Consider the following 15,284-nt stretch of genomic DNA (forward strand, 5'->3'; position numbering starts at 1 on the left):
CGGACCGACTCGGGGAAAGTGATAGACGGAAAAGAACTTTTACCCCTCATCTGGATCGCCAGGCCCCCGCATAGCTAGATCACTTGCGTCCGTTCGTCACTCAACTTGGCTTTCTTTACCGATTGGGAACGGCAAGTGAAGATGTGTTTAAAGAGTCCCCAATGAGGGCGGCAACCCAAGAAACTTTCGCACAAGGAAACGAAAGCCGCAAGATACACGATGGAATCGGGAGTGAAATGGTGGAGCTGCGCTCCGAAGAAGTTCAAAAAGCTCCGGAAAAAAGGATGAGGAGGTAGAGAAAATCCGCGATCGATATGGGTGGCGAGGAGGACGCACTCACCGTCACGAGGTTGGGGTTCGACTTCTCCCCCCGGGAGACGCGCAACTTCGTGGGGAATGACTCCCCCCTCGACCATGTCATCAAGATCTTCCTGCCGAATCACCGAGGGCATCCAGTCGCCCTGGATCCAATCCCTGGGCAGGGCAGTCCTCGAGGAAGATCCGCCCCGAGCGGACTTCTTCCCCTTCCCCTGCACTGCCGCCTTCTTCGCGCGCTCCAAAGCCGACGTCTTGTCCTTCACCATCGTCGCCGACGAGGCTCGAACGGACCTACGGCGCTAGGGTGAGAGCGGAGGTGGCGGAGGACCTTGCGGGGGGAGAAGGAAAGGCGAGAGCACACTGTTGGGGAGCCCCGAGCCGGCAACTTATAAGGAGCCGCTTCCGAGTGGCTGACCGGTAGGCCCAGGCGATCCCGTCAAATCCCGAAACAGGCGCGCGCGCGCGCGGTACGTGGCGAAAAAGGTGGCGCGGAGATCGAGGAGCTTCCATCCTATCCCGTCCGATTACTTCGGCCGCCCCCGTCCCGCTCGCTTCCCGAAATTCGAATCCCGCAAAATCCACGAGCTGCAGAACAACTCATCAAACTGAAGAGCCCGCTCGTGCCGGCACTCGGTATTCCACAAGTAAGGAAATTCACTCAACAAGAGACCAAGAATGGATCAAGGTGACCGAAAGAAGTTGACAACGTCATCCGTGACGATTGATCCAGTACAAGACATTTATATAACGCTAAGAACCAGTCGAAAGGACCCCCAACTCCTTCCCCACTCGAACTTCGATCCATTCGGGGGCTAATGATGAAGCTATGTACCTAGGGTAAGGGCATGGACCTGTCCTAAGAGCCCTACCCAAGGACATCCCTGGAAGAAGTCACCTTTCAATCGACTTGAAGGTATTCCACTCGACGGATTCAAGACACTCGACCAGGGAGCTACCACTCGACTACGAAGCCAACCACTCGACTGACAGGAGATCTAAAGTCACTCCGCAAGCAAACGGTTGGCCATTAAGTAGTCTTTATGGTCATCATAGCACTTTAATAGAGGCGTTACCAGTAACGCCCAGTCTTAATGTATTTTAACCCTGCATTACTGGGGACCGGAGGGGTCTGGCGAACTCTATATAAGCCACCCCCCTCCTCAGTAGCAGGGGTTGGCACCCCTGTAATTCATACACACATAATCCAGTCGACCGCCTCCGGGCACCGAGACGTAGGGCTGTTACTTCCTCCGCGAAGGGCCCGAACTCGTACATCCTGGTGTATTTACAACTTCTCCATAGCTGAGACCTAGCCTCTCCATACATACCCCCCCTACCTCATTGTAGAGTTAGAACCACGACATCGACCGCCGGCAAGATCACAGTGACTGTAATGATCGATGCATATGCAGAAAGCACATACAAAACTCACCAGTACACTCACTATGTTTTACTGCAATCAGCTCAATGGTCGCTCCACCAACGCAAAAGAATACGTTATTGGTTGATCTTCATTTGACTAGCACAATTATAACTGACCGACTCCACTTGCTCACAGAACAATCTGCAAATACATGCTCAGAGAAGGACTACATTTCCCCCGGCTTTGCTTTCTACTTAAGGTAGACGTGATTACTGTGATGAACAACAACAAGAAGAAGAACAAGTACATTGGAATAAGAAGAGAAACAAATACAAGCATGCGCATTTATAGATGAGACAAGAGGCAAGAAACTAGGTAGCTCGATCACTGTGTTGCACTACATGATGTCTTGGATGTTCGCCCAGTGAACTCAGCTTTGATCTTCTTCAGCGTCACCACCACGTCGCGCATCGTCATCCTTTGGTCAGGCGAGTTGCTAGAACATAGTAAACCCAGCTCGAACAAGGACACAACAAAACCATTGTCCAAGCTGCAGTTCGAAAGAGAGGAACCTTGCACTAGGTGGCCATCGACGACCTGGAAAAGATCTGCATGAAATGCTTGATGAACCCACTGCCTAAGGGTTAGCTGTGCATCGAACATAGCGTCGGTCGGTCTTCTTCCGGTGAAAACTTCAAGGAGCATGATCCCATAACTGAACACATCGCTCTTCCGCGATGCTTTTCCAAGTGTTCCGTACTCTGCCCAAGAAAAACGTAAACCGGAATTAAAATGCAGTTTCTCGGCCTTATTGTTCTGGGTGGAGCCATAACTATCAATGTTTTTTAACATCTAGTTGGTTGAACAAGGTAACATGAGCTAGCTAATTAAGTACCTGGTGCCATGTATCCAACTGTTCCAGGCATGCTCCCAGATATCACTGAGTTGTCGTCGAGAAGCAACCTTGCAATGCCAAAGTCCGCCACATGTGCAGTCATCTCCTCGTCAAACAACACATTACTAGGTTTCAAGTCACAGTGCAAGATCAACTCATGATGATCATGGTGCAAATACTCAATTGCCATCGACACATCGAGCATGATGCCAAGTCTATCAAGGAATCCTAGGTGTAGTGTACTTTGAGAGGAGTGTAGGAGTGCCTCTAAGCTACCATTCGGCATGTACTCAAGCACTAGTGCTTTGAAGTCATGTGTGGAACATGTGTTGAGTATCTTTATCAGGTTGCGGTGTCGCGTCACGCAAAGCACGCGACACTCAATGTCAAAACTTTGAATGGCCTGCTCTAGTTGCATGTCAAGAACTTTTATCGCGACCACCAAGCCGTTGCTCAATAAGCCCTTATAGACTTTTCCGAAGCTTCCTGATCCGAGGATATTATGTTCACCAAAATTATTGGTGGCGTGAATGAGCTCCCGATAAGAGATTATCTGATGGCCCATGACATTGGTTGGATTTAAAGATGCATTGCACTCATCCTTCTTAATTTTCTTTTCAAGCCATAGGTATACACAAATGGCAATGGCAACCACAGCTAATATGAGGGTTGGGAGTAGGAATAGTGGGAAGTGTATAGCAGTTGAGGGAGATCTGCCAAGGCAAGGCGAAAATCGGAGGCGCGGAGCACCACATAGGCCAGCATTGCCAATCAAAGATTGTACCGTGAGGTTTGAGAAAATACCTCCCTCGGGTATTTGGCCTTCTAGCCTGTTGAATGAAAGGTTTAAGATAGTCAAATAGGTAAAGTTTGCAAGAAACTTGGGAATGGTACCCGAGAGATTGTTAAATGAGAGGTCTAATGATGCTAAGCTTTTTAGTTTTTCGAATGTGCCCGGAATTGAGTTTTCCAATGAGTTGTGGGATAGATTTAGGTAGGTTAGCATGTTAAGTTGTCCAAGTGATCTTGGGATGCTTCCTGTCAATAGGTTTGAAGAGATGTCCATTTGATATGTTTGTCTTAGACTAGAAATATCGGATGGTAGTGCACCAACAAAGGAATTGTGAGAAATATCCAATTTGATAAGTTTATTCAGGTGGAAAAAGCTCGTGGGTATTGTTGAGCTTAGCTGGTTATTAGACAAGTTGATGTTTTCTAACCAACTAAGGTTACCAAAGTTGCCTGGTATGCAGCCCGAGAATTTGTTTGCTTGGAGAAATAAATGTTGAACCCTCCCGAGCATACCTATTTGTGTTGGTATCAGACCTAACATGTGATTGTGGGAGAGATCAAGGTACAAAAGATTTTCTAACATAGAAATGGACTCTGGAATTGGCTCGGTGAATAGGTTGTTTGAAAGATCTATCACTTCAAGACTGCTTATGTTTGAAATTGCTACCGGAAGGCCACCTGTTAACTTATTATAACCTGCAGAGAAAATGGCTAAACGTGAAGTGATGTTTCCCACAAGGTCAGGAAGGATGCCGGTGAAAGAATTTTCTTGTACGTCAATGCCTTGGAGTTGTCTGCACTTGGAAAGATCTAACAAGAAGTCTAAATTCCCATCTAAATTGTTATCCGACAAATCAAGCACGTTCAAATCTGCATTATATTCAAGTGTACTTGGTCCTTGGCCGGACAATTGATTAGTTCCCAAATTTAGGTAAGACAATACGGACAAATTCCAGAGGGAGTCTGGAATGTTTCCTGTGAATTGGTTGTATCCAACATGCAAATATGATAGTTTCTGCATAAGACCCAATTCTCGTGGAATTTCCCCTTCCAAGTTGCCATTAGATAGTTCTAATGCAGCAAGACTGGTGAGATTGCCTAGATTAGCTGGAATTGACCCTATGAGGTTATTAAAACCCAAGGAAAGCTCTTCAAGGTGTGATAATTTGGCTAACCATGTTGGCACGACATCCACAAAGGAATTTCTACTCAAAGATATTACTTTTAGGTACTGGCATGATGCAAGCCCCGACGGAAACCGACCGGTAAAGTTGTTACGAAATAGTGAAAAAAATTGTAGCATTGGGAGGCTAAAAGTTTGATTGGTCGGAAATATTCCAGACAGGTTGCCGTTTCCTGCAAGTGCAAAAATTTGTAACCTAGACATGTTGTACATGGCTTGCGGCACTAGGCCGGAGAGTTGATTAACCTGTAGGTTTAAGACTTGAAGCATGGGTAGGGACGCAATGGTGTGTGGTATAGGACCCGATAGGCTGTTATTGCCAAAACTGATGTATGACAATGAAGGCGTGTTGTTGAACAAATACGGAGATATTTCGCCACTCAAGTCATTTCCATACAAATTAATTTTCCGAAGGTTGTGCATATGAAGTAGCAATTCAGGAGGGATCTGGCCCGAGAGTTGGTTCAAATCTAGACCAAGGAACTCCAGCCTCGTTAGGTTCCCCAGGGTAGGAGGTATGATGCTAGACAAGCTATTTCCACTGAGGCGAAGATACTTTAGACGATGTAGCCTGCCAAGTTCGGGTGGAATGGCGCCAGTGAGATTGGTGTTTGTGAGGTTGAGGACGGAGAGGAAAGAGAGGTTACCGACATGAGTTGTCATGGAACCAGCGAGCGGCATGCCCGGCAACGACAGAGCGGTGACCCGTTGCCTGCGCCGGCTGCACGAGACGCCGACCCAGTAACAAAAGGACGTGCCGGTGGTCCAGTTGCCGGCAAGGATGCCAAGAGGGTCGGCGAGCTGGGCTTTGAAAGCCAGCAGCGCGGCGAGGTCGGTGTCGCCGCCGGAGCTGCTGGCCGGGCTGGGAGAAGATGATGAGAGGACCGACAGTAGCGCGAGTATGAAGAAGATGGGAATGGGAGTAGACGATGTTGGAGAGGCCATTGATCGAGCTGTTTATCTGTGTGAGTGGGCATCAAAGAGTGGTGTGCGTGTGCATGGACTGGGAGTGTAGAGGTGTATTTTTAGTCTCATGTCTCCATGATTCCATCGCAGGCAACCATGACCTTGTTGCAGCCATGGCGCGCACGGCACGGCAAGGCAACCGGATCTTTCAAAGTCAGTCAAGCGCTTGCATGCATGTTCCAGGAAAGTCTCCAGGAAACACATGCTGCCGACTGCTGCAGCAGCTGATTAAACTTGTGGACCATGAAGTGAAATGCAGGAGTGGGTGGCCATTCATGGCGTGTAAGACTTGACCTGAGGTGAACTTGTTCCGGTTTGAAGTTTAGCTGCATGCGGCCAACCGGCCGGCCGGCCGGCCACTATAGACAAGGGGGAAAGTGTGAACCGGCCTTGCTGTGCGGGCGGCAGCTAGCCTTGACCGACGACGTGCGTCGTCTTGATCTGCTCTCGTCAACACCTCGGAGACTCCAGTGGTAGCTAGTCCACATCGTACGTAGAAGATGTTGGCGACAAAGACGCGCATTACGGAAACATGTAAATAGTGTCATTTCGTAGGGCATAACTTCACTTTCAACGTATACGATCGATCAAGACACATGGCAGCAGAAAATTGCTTCGGTCGGCGATGCATGCCCACATCCGTGTAAATTCACCTCTACGCTTGTTTGTTCACCTGGACACACGATCAGCTGGTCAGCTCCCTCCTCTTTTCCCCGTTCTTTCATCTTCATAGTAGTTTTCGGTCATCCCCTAAGTGGACGCTTATTTTGTCCCTATATGTTTGGATCGGACAATCCAAACATTTTCAATCCATCAACATAGATGCTCATACTGGGCCGGACACGGGCACATTATTCTTCCCTCGCTCGACCCCCGCCCTCTCCTCATCCACCGGGCCCACCCACCCCCCCCCCACCCCCCCCCCCCACACACACACACATACACACGCGCGCGCATCGGCTAAAAAAGGACCTCCGGATGACGCTGATTTGCGGACCCAAGCGCACGTGTGTCCATTTAATACGACGGGCGGCGGTAGGTAGAAGATCAAAGTGTTGTCTTGAGGCAGACACGCAGGCGTGCATCTAGTGTCTACGTGGACGCGAATCTGGCGCAAATTTGAGCTGAAAATGCGTCCAGACAGACACTGAGTGGACGCAATTTGTGGATGAGTTAGGCCATCATTTCTGTTTGTTTTGGCCCGATCGACCACGCACGGACCAAATGAGTCACCTCATTGGTGTTGGCCTAAGGACCGGGTTGGAGATTCTCTAATTGAGCCCACTTTTGCTGGAGCTCATCACTGTTGCCAGCCCACACCAGACAACAACAATGTAAGTCCGATTTCCTGCATTCCCACTTCACCCCTCCGAACCACTACAAAAAGTAAAAAACCTCCACCCCTCAGAAAAAAATTCCACATTCCAACGGATCTACTCTTGTTGGGGCGAAATTTGGTGTTTTGACCTTTTTGCGAAAATTGAGCCAGATTTGACCCTGGTTCAAAAAAAGTTTGGGATTTGACCCTTTTCGCACTGCCGGGATTGATGGTTGTGGGGTATACCAGCCTACCGTCGAGGTCTCTGGCGGTAGGCAACTTATCCATGTCAGTGCAGTGCAGCCCTACCGTCAAACAGGCTGGCGGTAGCCTGTGCAACCCTACCGCCAAGGTGCCGAGCGGTAGGTGAGTACAAACACTGTATTTGATACTTAGAAATTATTTACGGACGGGGAGGGGAGGGGGATGCACCCCTACTGCCAAGGACCTTGGCGGTAGGTTGTTATACCCTTGTAACGCCCCAAGGCCGATGTGCCAGGTGTCCTCCGCTTATTTGTTGTTGCTGGCTTGTCATTGCTTGCGTGTCATGCATTCCATATCATGTCATCATGTGTATTTCATTTGCATACATGTTCGTCTCATGCATCCGAGCATTTTCCCCGTTGTCCGTTTTGCAATCCGGCGCTCCTATGTCATCCGGTGTCCCTTTCTACCTCTTTTCGTGTGCGGGTGTTAAACGTTCTCGGATTGGACCGAGACTTGTCATGCGGCCTTGGTTTACTACCGGTAGACCGCCTGTCAAGTTTCGTGTCATTTGGACTTCGTTTGATACTCCAACGGTTAACCGAAGAACCGTAAAGGCCTCGTGTGTGTTGTAGCCCAACACCCCTCCAAAGTGGTCCAAAACCCACCTAAACCTGTTCCACCATCTAGAGCGTTCGATCACGATCGCGTGGCCAAAAACCGCACCTTATTTGGACTCTCCTACCTCCCTCTACCTCTATATAAAGGCCTTCTCTCTGAAAATCCGGGTCTCCTCCACCCCTAACCCTAATTTTTTCCATCGCGCGCCGCCGGACAATGTCCGCCCTGGCCGGACAACCGCCGCCGCCGAACCGCGCCTATGGCAGGCCGCCACCTGTCCCTCCGCCGCCGCGGGCCGCGCGGCCCAGATCCGGCCCGCGGGGCCCGGTCGCCACCGCCGCATGCCCACGGGCGTGTGCCCGCACCGCAGCTCGTCGCCCTTCGCCGGAGTACACGCCGGCCATCGCGCGCCTTCGCGCAGCCGCACGCCGCCTCCCGTCGTCGCTCGCCGCCGCCACTCCTCGCCGTCGGACGCCTTGTTCGCCGGCGCTGCCATCTCCGCCGCCTCGCTCGCGCTGCCGCCTCTCGCCGGCAACCGTGCCGCCCGACCGGCCCCGACCTCCTCGCGCCCTCCTCCGTCCTCTCCGGTCATCGCCGGAGTCGCGAGCTCGCCGGAGAGATCCGCCGCCCGGATCTGGTGAGATTGGATCAGATCCACCAATCCCGTGATCCAAACGGCCCCCTCATCCCGTGTTGACTTTTCGCGGAGGCAAATTCCACTAAGTCCCTGAAGTTTCCAGATTCATATGCCCATATTCATCGCATCATAACTCTGCACTCGTAGCTCCGATTCACGCGTGTAGCATTTCAAAATGTTCGTCTCGACGAGTACAACATTTCGTCTCATTGAATCATTTGCATTTGAGCTCATCTTGATGCCCGAAATGCTGTTGGAAGAGGGCTATGTGATAATTATGTCAGATCTGTTTCAGCAAATGGCTTTTTGTCATTTTTGTCATGATTAGTGTGTGCATGCTATGATCCTGAGCTCTACATGTATTTTGTTATATGCCATGCCATCTTTACAGGGGTGTATGCCATGTATTTTTGTGATCTTTTTGTTGACTGGTACAAGCATGCAAAGTAGCTTACTCGATGATGCTGATTTCAGGGACTCAGAATTTCACCAAGTCCTTGTCATGTTATTATTTTTATGCCTTATGTTCATGTTGTTTCCTAGTGATCCGTGCCTCTTTTGAGAATGATCAGTAAGGATATTTTGTTAATATTGTTGTGCTCTATCCATCCATATCTTTGTTTGCAATTATGGAGCACCCTAGCTTGAGCCAATCGAGCTCTACTTTTACTATAAAATGTTCCTGGCAGATTGTTAACATGTTTAGCGATTTTGCCGAGGTTGTTGCTATTGATCCGTGCATGTTATGTTGTTGTTCCTGCCATGTTTAGCTTCTATGTCATGTCTTCTTGCTGGGTGTATGCTTACTTTGTCTTGCAATGCCTCGTAGTGAGTGCATCGAGTTCGTAAACATGCCTACTCGATAATCTATTTTGCATGCTCCAGTTTTTCACCAAGTCTAAATCTATTTATGTTTTTACTATGTTCACATGCTTGTAATTGTATTTTCTGATCCCTTTTGGCTCATGGTCACTAAGGGATTTTTGTTATATGCTTAGAGTAGCTTCATACCATGCCTTGCTTTGCCATGATATGTTCCTGTAGCATGTAGTTATCAGGCTCTAAAGTTTGCTTCTTGATGATAAATTTCAGACTTATGTTAATTTCACTAAGTCTGAAACCTGTTATCGTTTGCACTTTTGCCATGTTTGTTTGAAACTGCTATTGATTGAATTAGCCATAGCTCAATGTTCACCTTTTGTCAAGCATCATGAGTGGATCCCTGCCATTTATTTTGTTGTCATATTTGAGTGATGTAGCATATTCATCTTGATGCATTTAGAAGGCTACTTGCTGTTTATCGCAGTCTGGTGCCATATTTGTTTTGCTTGCCATTTTTAAATCGTGCATCCGATTTCGGTGATCTTTATATCGATTTTGACCGAAATCACCTCATCTTTCTAGTGGCACTCTTGGATTTTCCAAGTTGAGGCCAGGTTCAATCATTCCTTTGCAAATCATGCATATGCATCACATATCGCATACCGCATATCATACCATGTTCGTGTGTTGGTTGTTTACTATGTTGTGTGTGCTTCTTTCCGGTGTTGCTTCTTCGGGTTGGTTCCGTTAACGCCGCGTTTGTGAGGACCCATTCGACTACGTCCGTTTGTCTTCTTCATGGACTCGTTCTTCTTCCTTGCGGGATTTCAGGCAAGATGACCATACCCTCGAAATCACTTCTATCTTTGCTTGCTAGATGCTCGCTCTTTTGCTATGCCTATACTGCGATACCTACCACTTGCTTATCATGCCTCCCATATTGTTAAGCCAAGCCTCTAACCCACCGTGTCCTAGCAAACCGTTGTTTGGCTATGTTACCGCTTTGCTCAGCCCCTCTTATAGCGTTGTTAGTTGCAGGTGAAGATTGGAGTTTGTTCCTTGTTGGAACATGGATATTTTGTTGGGATATCACAATATCTCTTATTTAATTAATGCATCTATATACTTGGTAAAGGATGGAAGGCTCGGCCTTATGCCTGGTGTTTTGTTCCACTCTTGCCGCCCTAGTTTCCGTCATATCGGTGTTATGTTCCCGGATTTTGTGTTCCTTACACGGTTGGATTATAATGGGAACCCCTTGACAGTTCGCCTTGAATAAAACTCCTCCAGCAAGGCCCAACATTGGTTTTACCATTCGCCACCTAGCATTTTCTTTCCCTTGAGTTCTGCAGACTCAAGGGTCATCTTTATTTAAACCCCGGGCCAGTGCTCCTCTGAGTGTTGGTCCACCTTGTCAGCCGCCGGTGGCTACCAGGGGCAACTCTGGGCTGGCCTACCGGAAGTTTGGACAATCCGGTGTGCCCTGAGAACGAGATATGTGCAGCTCCTATCAGGATTTGTCGGCACATTCAGGTGGCTTTGCTGGACTTGTTTTACCATTGTCGAGGATGTCTTGTAACCGGGATGCTGAGTCTGATCGGATTGTCTTGGGAGAAGAAATATCCTTCGTTGACCGTGAGAGCTTGTGATGGGCTAAGTTGGGACACCCCTGCAGGGATTTGAACTTTCGAAAGCCGTGCCCGCGGTTATGGGCAGATGGAAATTTGTTAATGTCCGGTTGTAGAAAACCTGAAGTTGATCTTAATTAAAATACATCAACCGCGTGTGTAACCGTGATGGTCTCTTCTCGATGGAGTCCAGAAAGTGAACACGGTGTTGGAGTTATGCTTGACGTAGGTTGTTCTAGGATCACTTCTTGATCATAGTTGTTCGACCGTGCTTTTGCCTTCTCTTCTCGCTCTCTTTTGCGTATGTTAGTCACCATATATGCTAGTCGCTTGCTACAGCTCCACCTCATACCTTTTACCCTTCCTATAAGCTTAAATTAATAGTCTTGATCGCGAGGGTGTGAGATTGTTGAATCCCCGTGACTCACAGATACTTCCAAAACCAGTTTGCAGGTGCCGATGTTACCGAGCAGGTGATGCAACCAAGCTTAAGGAGGAGCTCGATGAAGATCTTGTCCTTTATGTTTTTTCGTTCTAGTTGATCAGTAGTGGAGCCCAGTTGGGGTTGATCGAGGATCTGTGTAGCATTTGGGGTAGTCTTCTTTTATCTTGGTTATGTAGTCGGGCCTTGAGTGTATTTGAATGAATATAATGCTTTATTCATGTATTGTGTGAAGTGGCGATTGTAAGCCAACTATGTATCTCTTTTCCTTATGTATTACATGGGTTGTGTGAAGATTATCTCACTTGCGACATTGCTTTCAATACGGTTATGCCTCTAAGTCGTGCTTCGGCACGTGGAAGATATAGTCGCATCGAGAACGTTACAACCCTACCGGCATCGACTCTGACGGTAGGAAAATATCAGATCTCGAAAAAATTCAAACTAGGATCAAATCTAACTAAACTTCCGCAAAAGGGTCAAAACACTAAATTTAGCCTCCTGTTGGTTCTCGCCCCATGTCATAGATGGTGCGTCCTGGCCGACCATATTTATCGGAGGTCTCGGCTTCATGGTGGCGCACGACTCCACGCTCGGCGAGGTAGTTGCCAAGCTGCCCAGCAAGCTCTTTACGGATGTCGTCACAAACTAAAGAATCGACAACGCTTGCGGCTTGCTCTGCCATCTTGTGGCATGGCGATGTTTTGTTGTAGGTGTCAAAAACAATGGGTTGCAGGCTACTACTTCATCCGTCCTATAATGTAGGACATTTTTGACACTACATTAGTGTCAAAAAACATCTTATATTATGAAACAGAGGGAGTAGCTAATAAGCAGCAGAAGTCAAGTCCTATGGCCAAGTACAACAAAATCAGATCAGTTTGTTAGGGATGACACCAAGCAGGTGAAGTTTTTCCACCTCAATCTTGCTCCTTTGAATGTGAATGTCGGGGTACTCAAATACGTGCATCTCTAAATAGATACATACACCCTCTTCTTACAAGTACCTTGAGAACACAATATTTGATTTTGCACTAACCTGTAAGTGCTTTGTATATATACTTCATAAAAAAGTTACAAATAAACTCTTGAAGTATCCACAGTACGTGGGTTGGAAATGCAATTTCTTAGGTTCTATTTCCGAATACTAAACTGCCCTGAATGAAAAATGTTAACTTCAGTATTTTTTGGAAGACATATCATAGTATGTATAGAATCTTAAAAAAGCCATTCTACTGTTGTGTAGCTAAGTAGTCACCCTTCTTCATCAACCTTCCGCCTTCGAGGCTCCGGAAACAATAGGTCGCATAGAAACGGAAACTCATACGATGTGGCAATTAGAGAATCAAGTTACTTATGAAACATATCGAACTATCTTATGGTGCTCGTTCTTAAGGGAAAAAATTTGGGTGATGATATCTTTTGAATGATATTATGTGTGATCATATCTCCCATTACATGGGCGTAAAACCCAACAGAGCTTGAGAGCATGTATTCCTAGCTCAAAGATAAAGTAAAACTATTCTTCCTAAACAAACTAAGTCTCACATGTAGATGACTTCAGTATTACTTGGAGGCTTCTTGTTTTGTGCAAAGTTTTGAATGTTGTGAGCTATGCACACACAAAAACTTTAAACCCTTAAATATGTTTTAATGCCTTGTCTTTTTTTCATGAAAATTGCAAATCAAATTATTTTCTCACCAGAACTTGGACATACATAGTTCATTTAGTATGTACATGCATGCAAATTTTTTTCATTTTCTAAACTTGCTCTTTGGATTTATTATTTTGAAACAAGAAGAGCGCATGAGCACAGTTGCACAAAATCCATGTCAATAGGGTTGCTGCTATAAAAATCAGTGTATAATAACGAATGATGCTATTAGATTTTGATGTTGAAAATAAATTAGTATTTATGATATTGTGTTAAGAAAGTGGGCTCCCTGGGAGTGGGTAGTAGCCGGGATAAAAAAATACATATATTTTTCTTGTGCTCCGAAAAAAAAAAACAAAGGGCGCCCAAATGTGAGACAAAAAAAGTCCATCCATAAGCCGAAAAGTCCTCCTTATGGCTTCCCGATATACATTGTGGCTTTTGTCCACGAACAAGAAAGCTTAAGCTTAGGGGCAGCACTTAGGTTATGATTAGCCAATAAGCACTGAAATTGTACCATCTAGTACACATAGCAATAACAAGTTAATTCCAATCACAGAGCTATGAGTTACGCATGGGTCCCAGAGTATGGACAGGTTTGGCCACATGTACATTGTGATGCACACGTAGCTAACACGTGGTACAGTATGCGGGATTCCCGAAGCCCCAAGGATGATTGCTGTTTCAGTTCAGCCACATGGGCACTATTCCTTAGAGCCAAGACAACCCCTGGGGAACTGTGCCTCAAGATCTGTCAAGATTTGCGGCATTTGCTCCCACTGCGAATATGAGTATGTATGATGGTCGTAATATGAGAAGAGTACACGTGGATAGTTTTAACAAATATGTAAGAGCAACATTAATGGGGCGACCCATTTCGTTCGCCCGCGTTCGTTTGAGTCGGCGCGGACAAAAGTGACGGCCCAACGCGCCGATTTAAACTCAAATCGTGTCCACCCGACGTCCACGCCGACCCATTTCCGGCCCAAAATTGCGACTGGAATGCGTCGGCGTGGACGCGAAGCGGACGCATCGCGCGTCTCCTCGCCGTCCGCCGCGTCCTCATCTGGTGGCTGACCAACCGCTACGGTCAACATAATTTATAACGACCGTCCATCTTGGGCCCATGCGTCAGCGACGACGGTCGTCCTTTTTTAAGCCGGGGTGTGGCGGGGCCGTCCTCATCCACTACCACTCGCCCCCCGTCCCTATCTGGCCACCCCTGCCCCACGCCGGCGACAACCCTAGCCATCGCCAGCATGGGTTTCTTCTCCGGCGTCGGCAGCAGCCGCAAGGGCAAAGCCCCCGCCCGCCATTTCCCCTCCCTCCCCGTCCTCCCCGCGCCGGCACGCGCTCCCCGGCAGAGGCATCGCATCAGTGTGCCAGTGCACCAGGCCTAGTGGCACTGGAACCATCGCGTGCTTCTGCCGTATCCGGACGTGACGCTGCCGCACGACTGGCATTTGGATCCGGAGAGGATCCCAGTGCCGGCGGCGCCGCGGACGGCCAGGGCCTATGCGGAGGAGGTGCGGCGCCGGTGGGCGTTGCTGACCGAGGAGCAGCGCGCTGACCCGCGCTTCGCCGTCGACTCGCTCAACTGGGCTCGATGGTTCGCCATCGAGCACGAGGAGATGAGGCGACGCGGCGTTCGCGGCGTCAACCACAGCCTGCCGCCGCCCGCGCTCGTCGTCCGTGACGAGGACCAGGAGGCCGAGGCCGCCTACCAGGCGGCCATCAAGGAGAGCGAGGAGGAGCGGTGGAGGGAGGCGGACGAGGCGGCTTTCGAGGCGGCCATGGCGGAGGCCATGGCCCTCTCCACGGCGGGCGACTGCGTCGTGCCGTCGGTGGCCCCGCTGTCCCCGCCCAAAGCCGAGCCGGAGGAGCCGGCCTACATCGAGCGCTACTCCTAGACCGGAGTAGTCCGCGAGTGGGTCAGCGCTCCGTCGATCTGGCTCGGGGCGACGGAGAAGTAGGAGGCGGCCTACCTCGACCACTGACGCCGCGTTCGGCTTGCCGAGGACCGTCGGGAGGGCCAGCGCCTGCAGATGCTCGAGCGCGAGGCCGAAGAGGAGGCGCGCCAGGCCCAGGTAGCGGCGGCGCAGGCAGCAGCGGCAAAGCCCGACATCATCGGCGCCAAGAACGCGGCGTTCCCCTGGGCCGGCCCTGCACCGACGTTGATCGACCTCACCGATCCCGACGCAGACGCTGCCACCGACGAAGACGCCTAGGGCAGCGCGTCGTCTAGTTTTTAGTATTTTAATTAATGTAATGTAGACTTTCGCCGGCCTTCGTGGCCGGCTTTTATGTTTAATTAAATATATGTATTTATTTTCAAAATGCTTGCAATACTTTTTTTGGCGCGTCGATGAAATGGATCGGGCCAGCGTTGGGCGCTCGCGTCGACCCAAACACAGTGCCGAACGTTGGTGTCCACCGGGCC

General features: G+C 48.9%; 1 protein-coding gene across 1 annotated transcript; it reads right to left on the bottom strand.

The window, feature by feature from the left end:
• Nucleotides 1-1,833: 1,833 nt before the first annotated feature.
• Nucleotides 1,834-5,606, bottom strand: LOC123105030 (probable LRR receptor-like serine/threonine-protein kinase At3g47570). The gene is made up of 2 exons (XM_044526997.1): nucleotides 2,577-5,606; nucleotides 1,834-2,442 (listed from the first exon to the last, which is right to left on the bottom strand). Exons 1-2 carry the CDS (start codon nucleotides 5,494-5,496, stop codon nucleotides 2,066-2,068), a joined length of 3,297 nt encoding a protein of 1,098 aa, XP_044382932.1. The 5' UTR covers nucleotides 5,497-5,606; the 3' UTR covers nucleotides 1,834-2,065.
• Nucleotides 5,607-15,284: the final 9,678 nt, after the last annotated feature.

Source organism: Triticum aestivum, chromosome 5A (genome assembly GCF_018294505.1).
Source record: "Triticum aestivum cultivar Chinese Spring chromosome 5A, IWGSC CS RefSeq v2.1, whole genome shotgun sequence".
In the NCBI taxonomy this organism is placed as follows: domain Eukaryota; kingdom Viridiplantae; phylum Streptophyta; class Magnoliopsida; order Poales; family Poaceae; genus Triticum; species Triticum aestivum.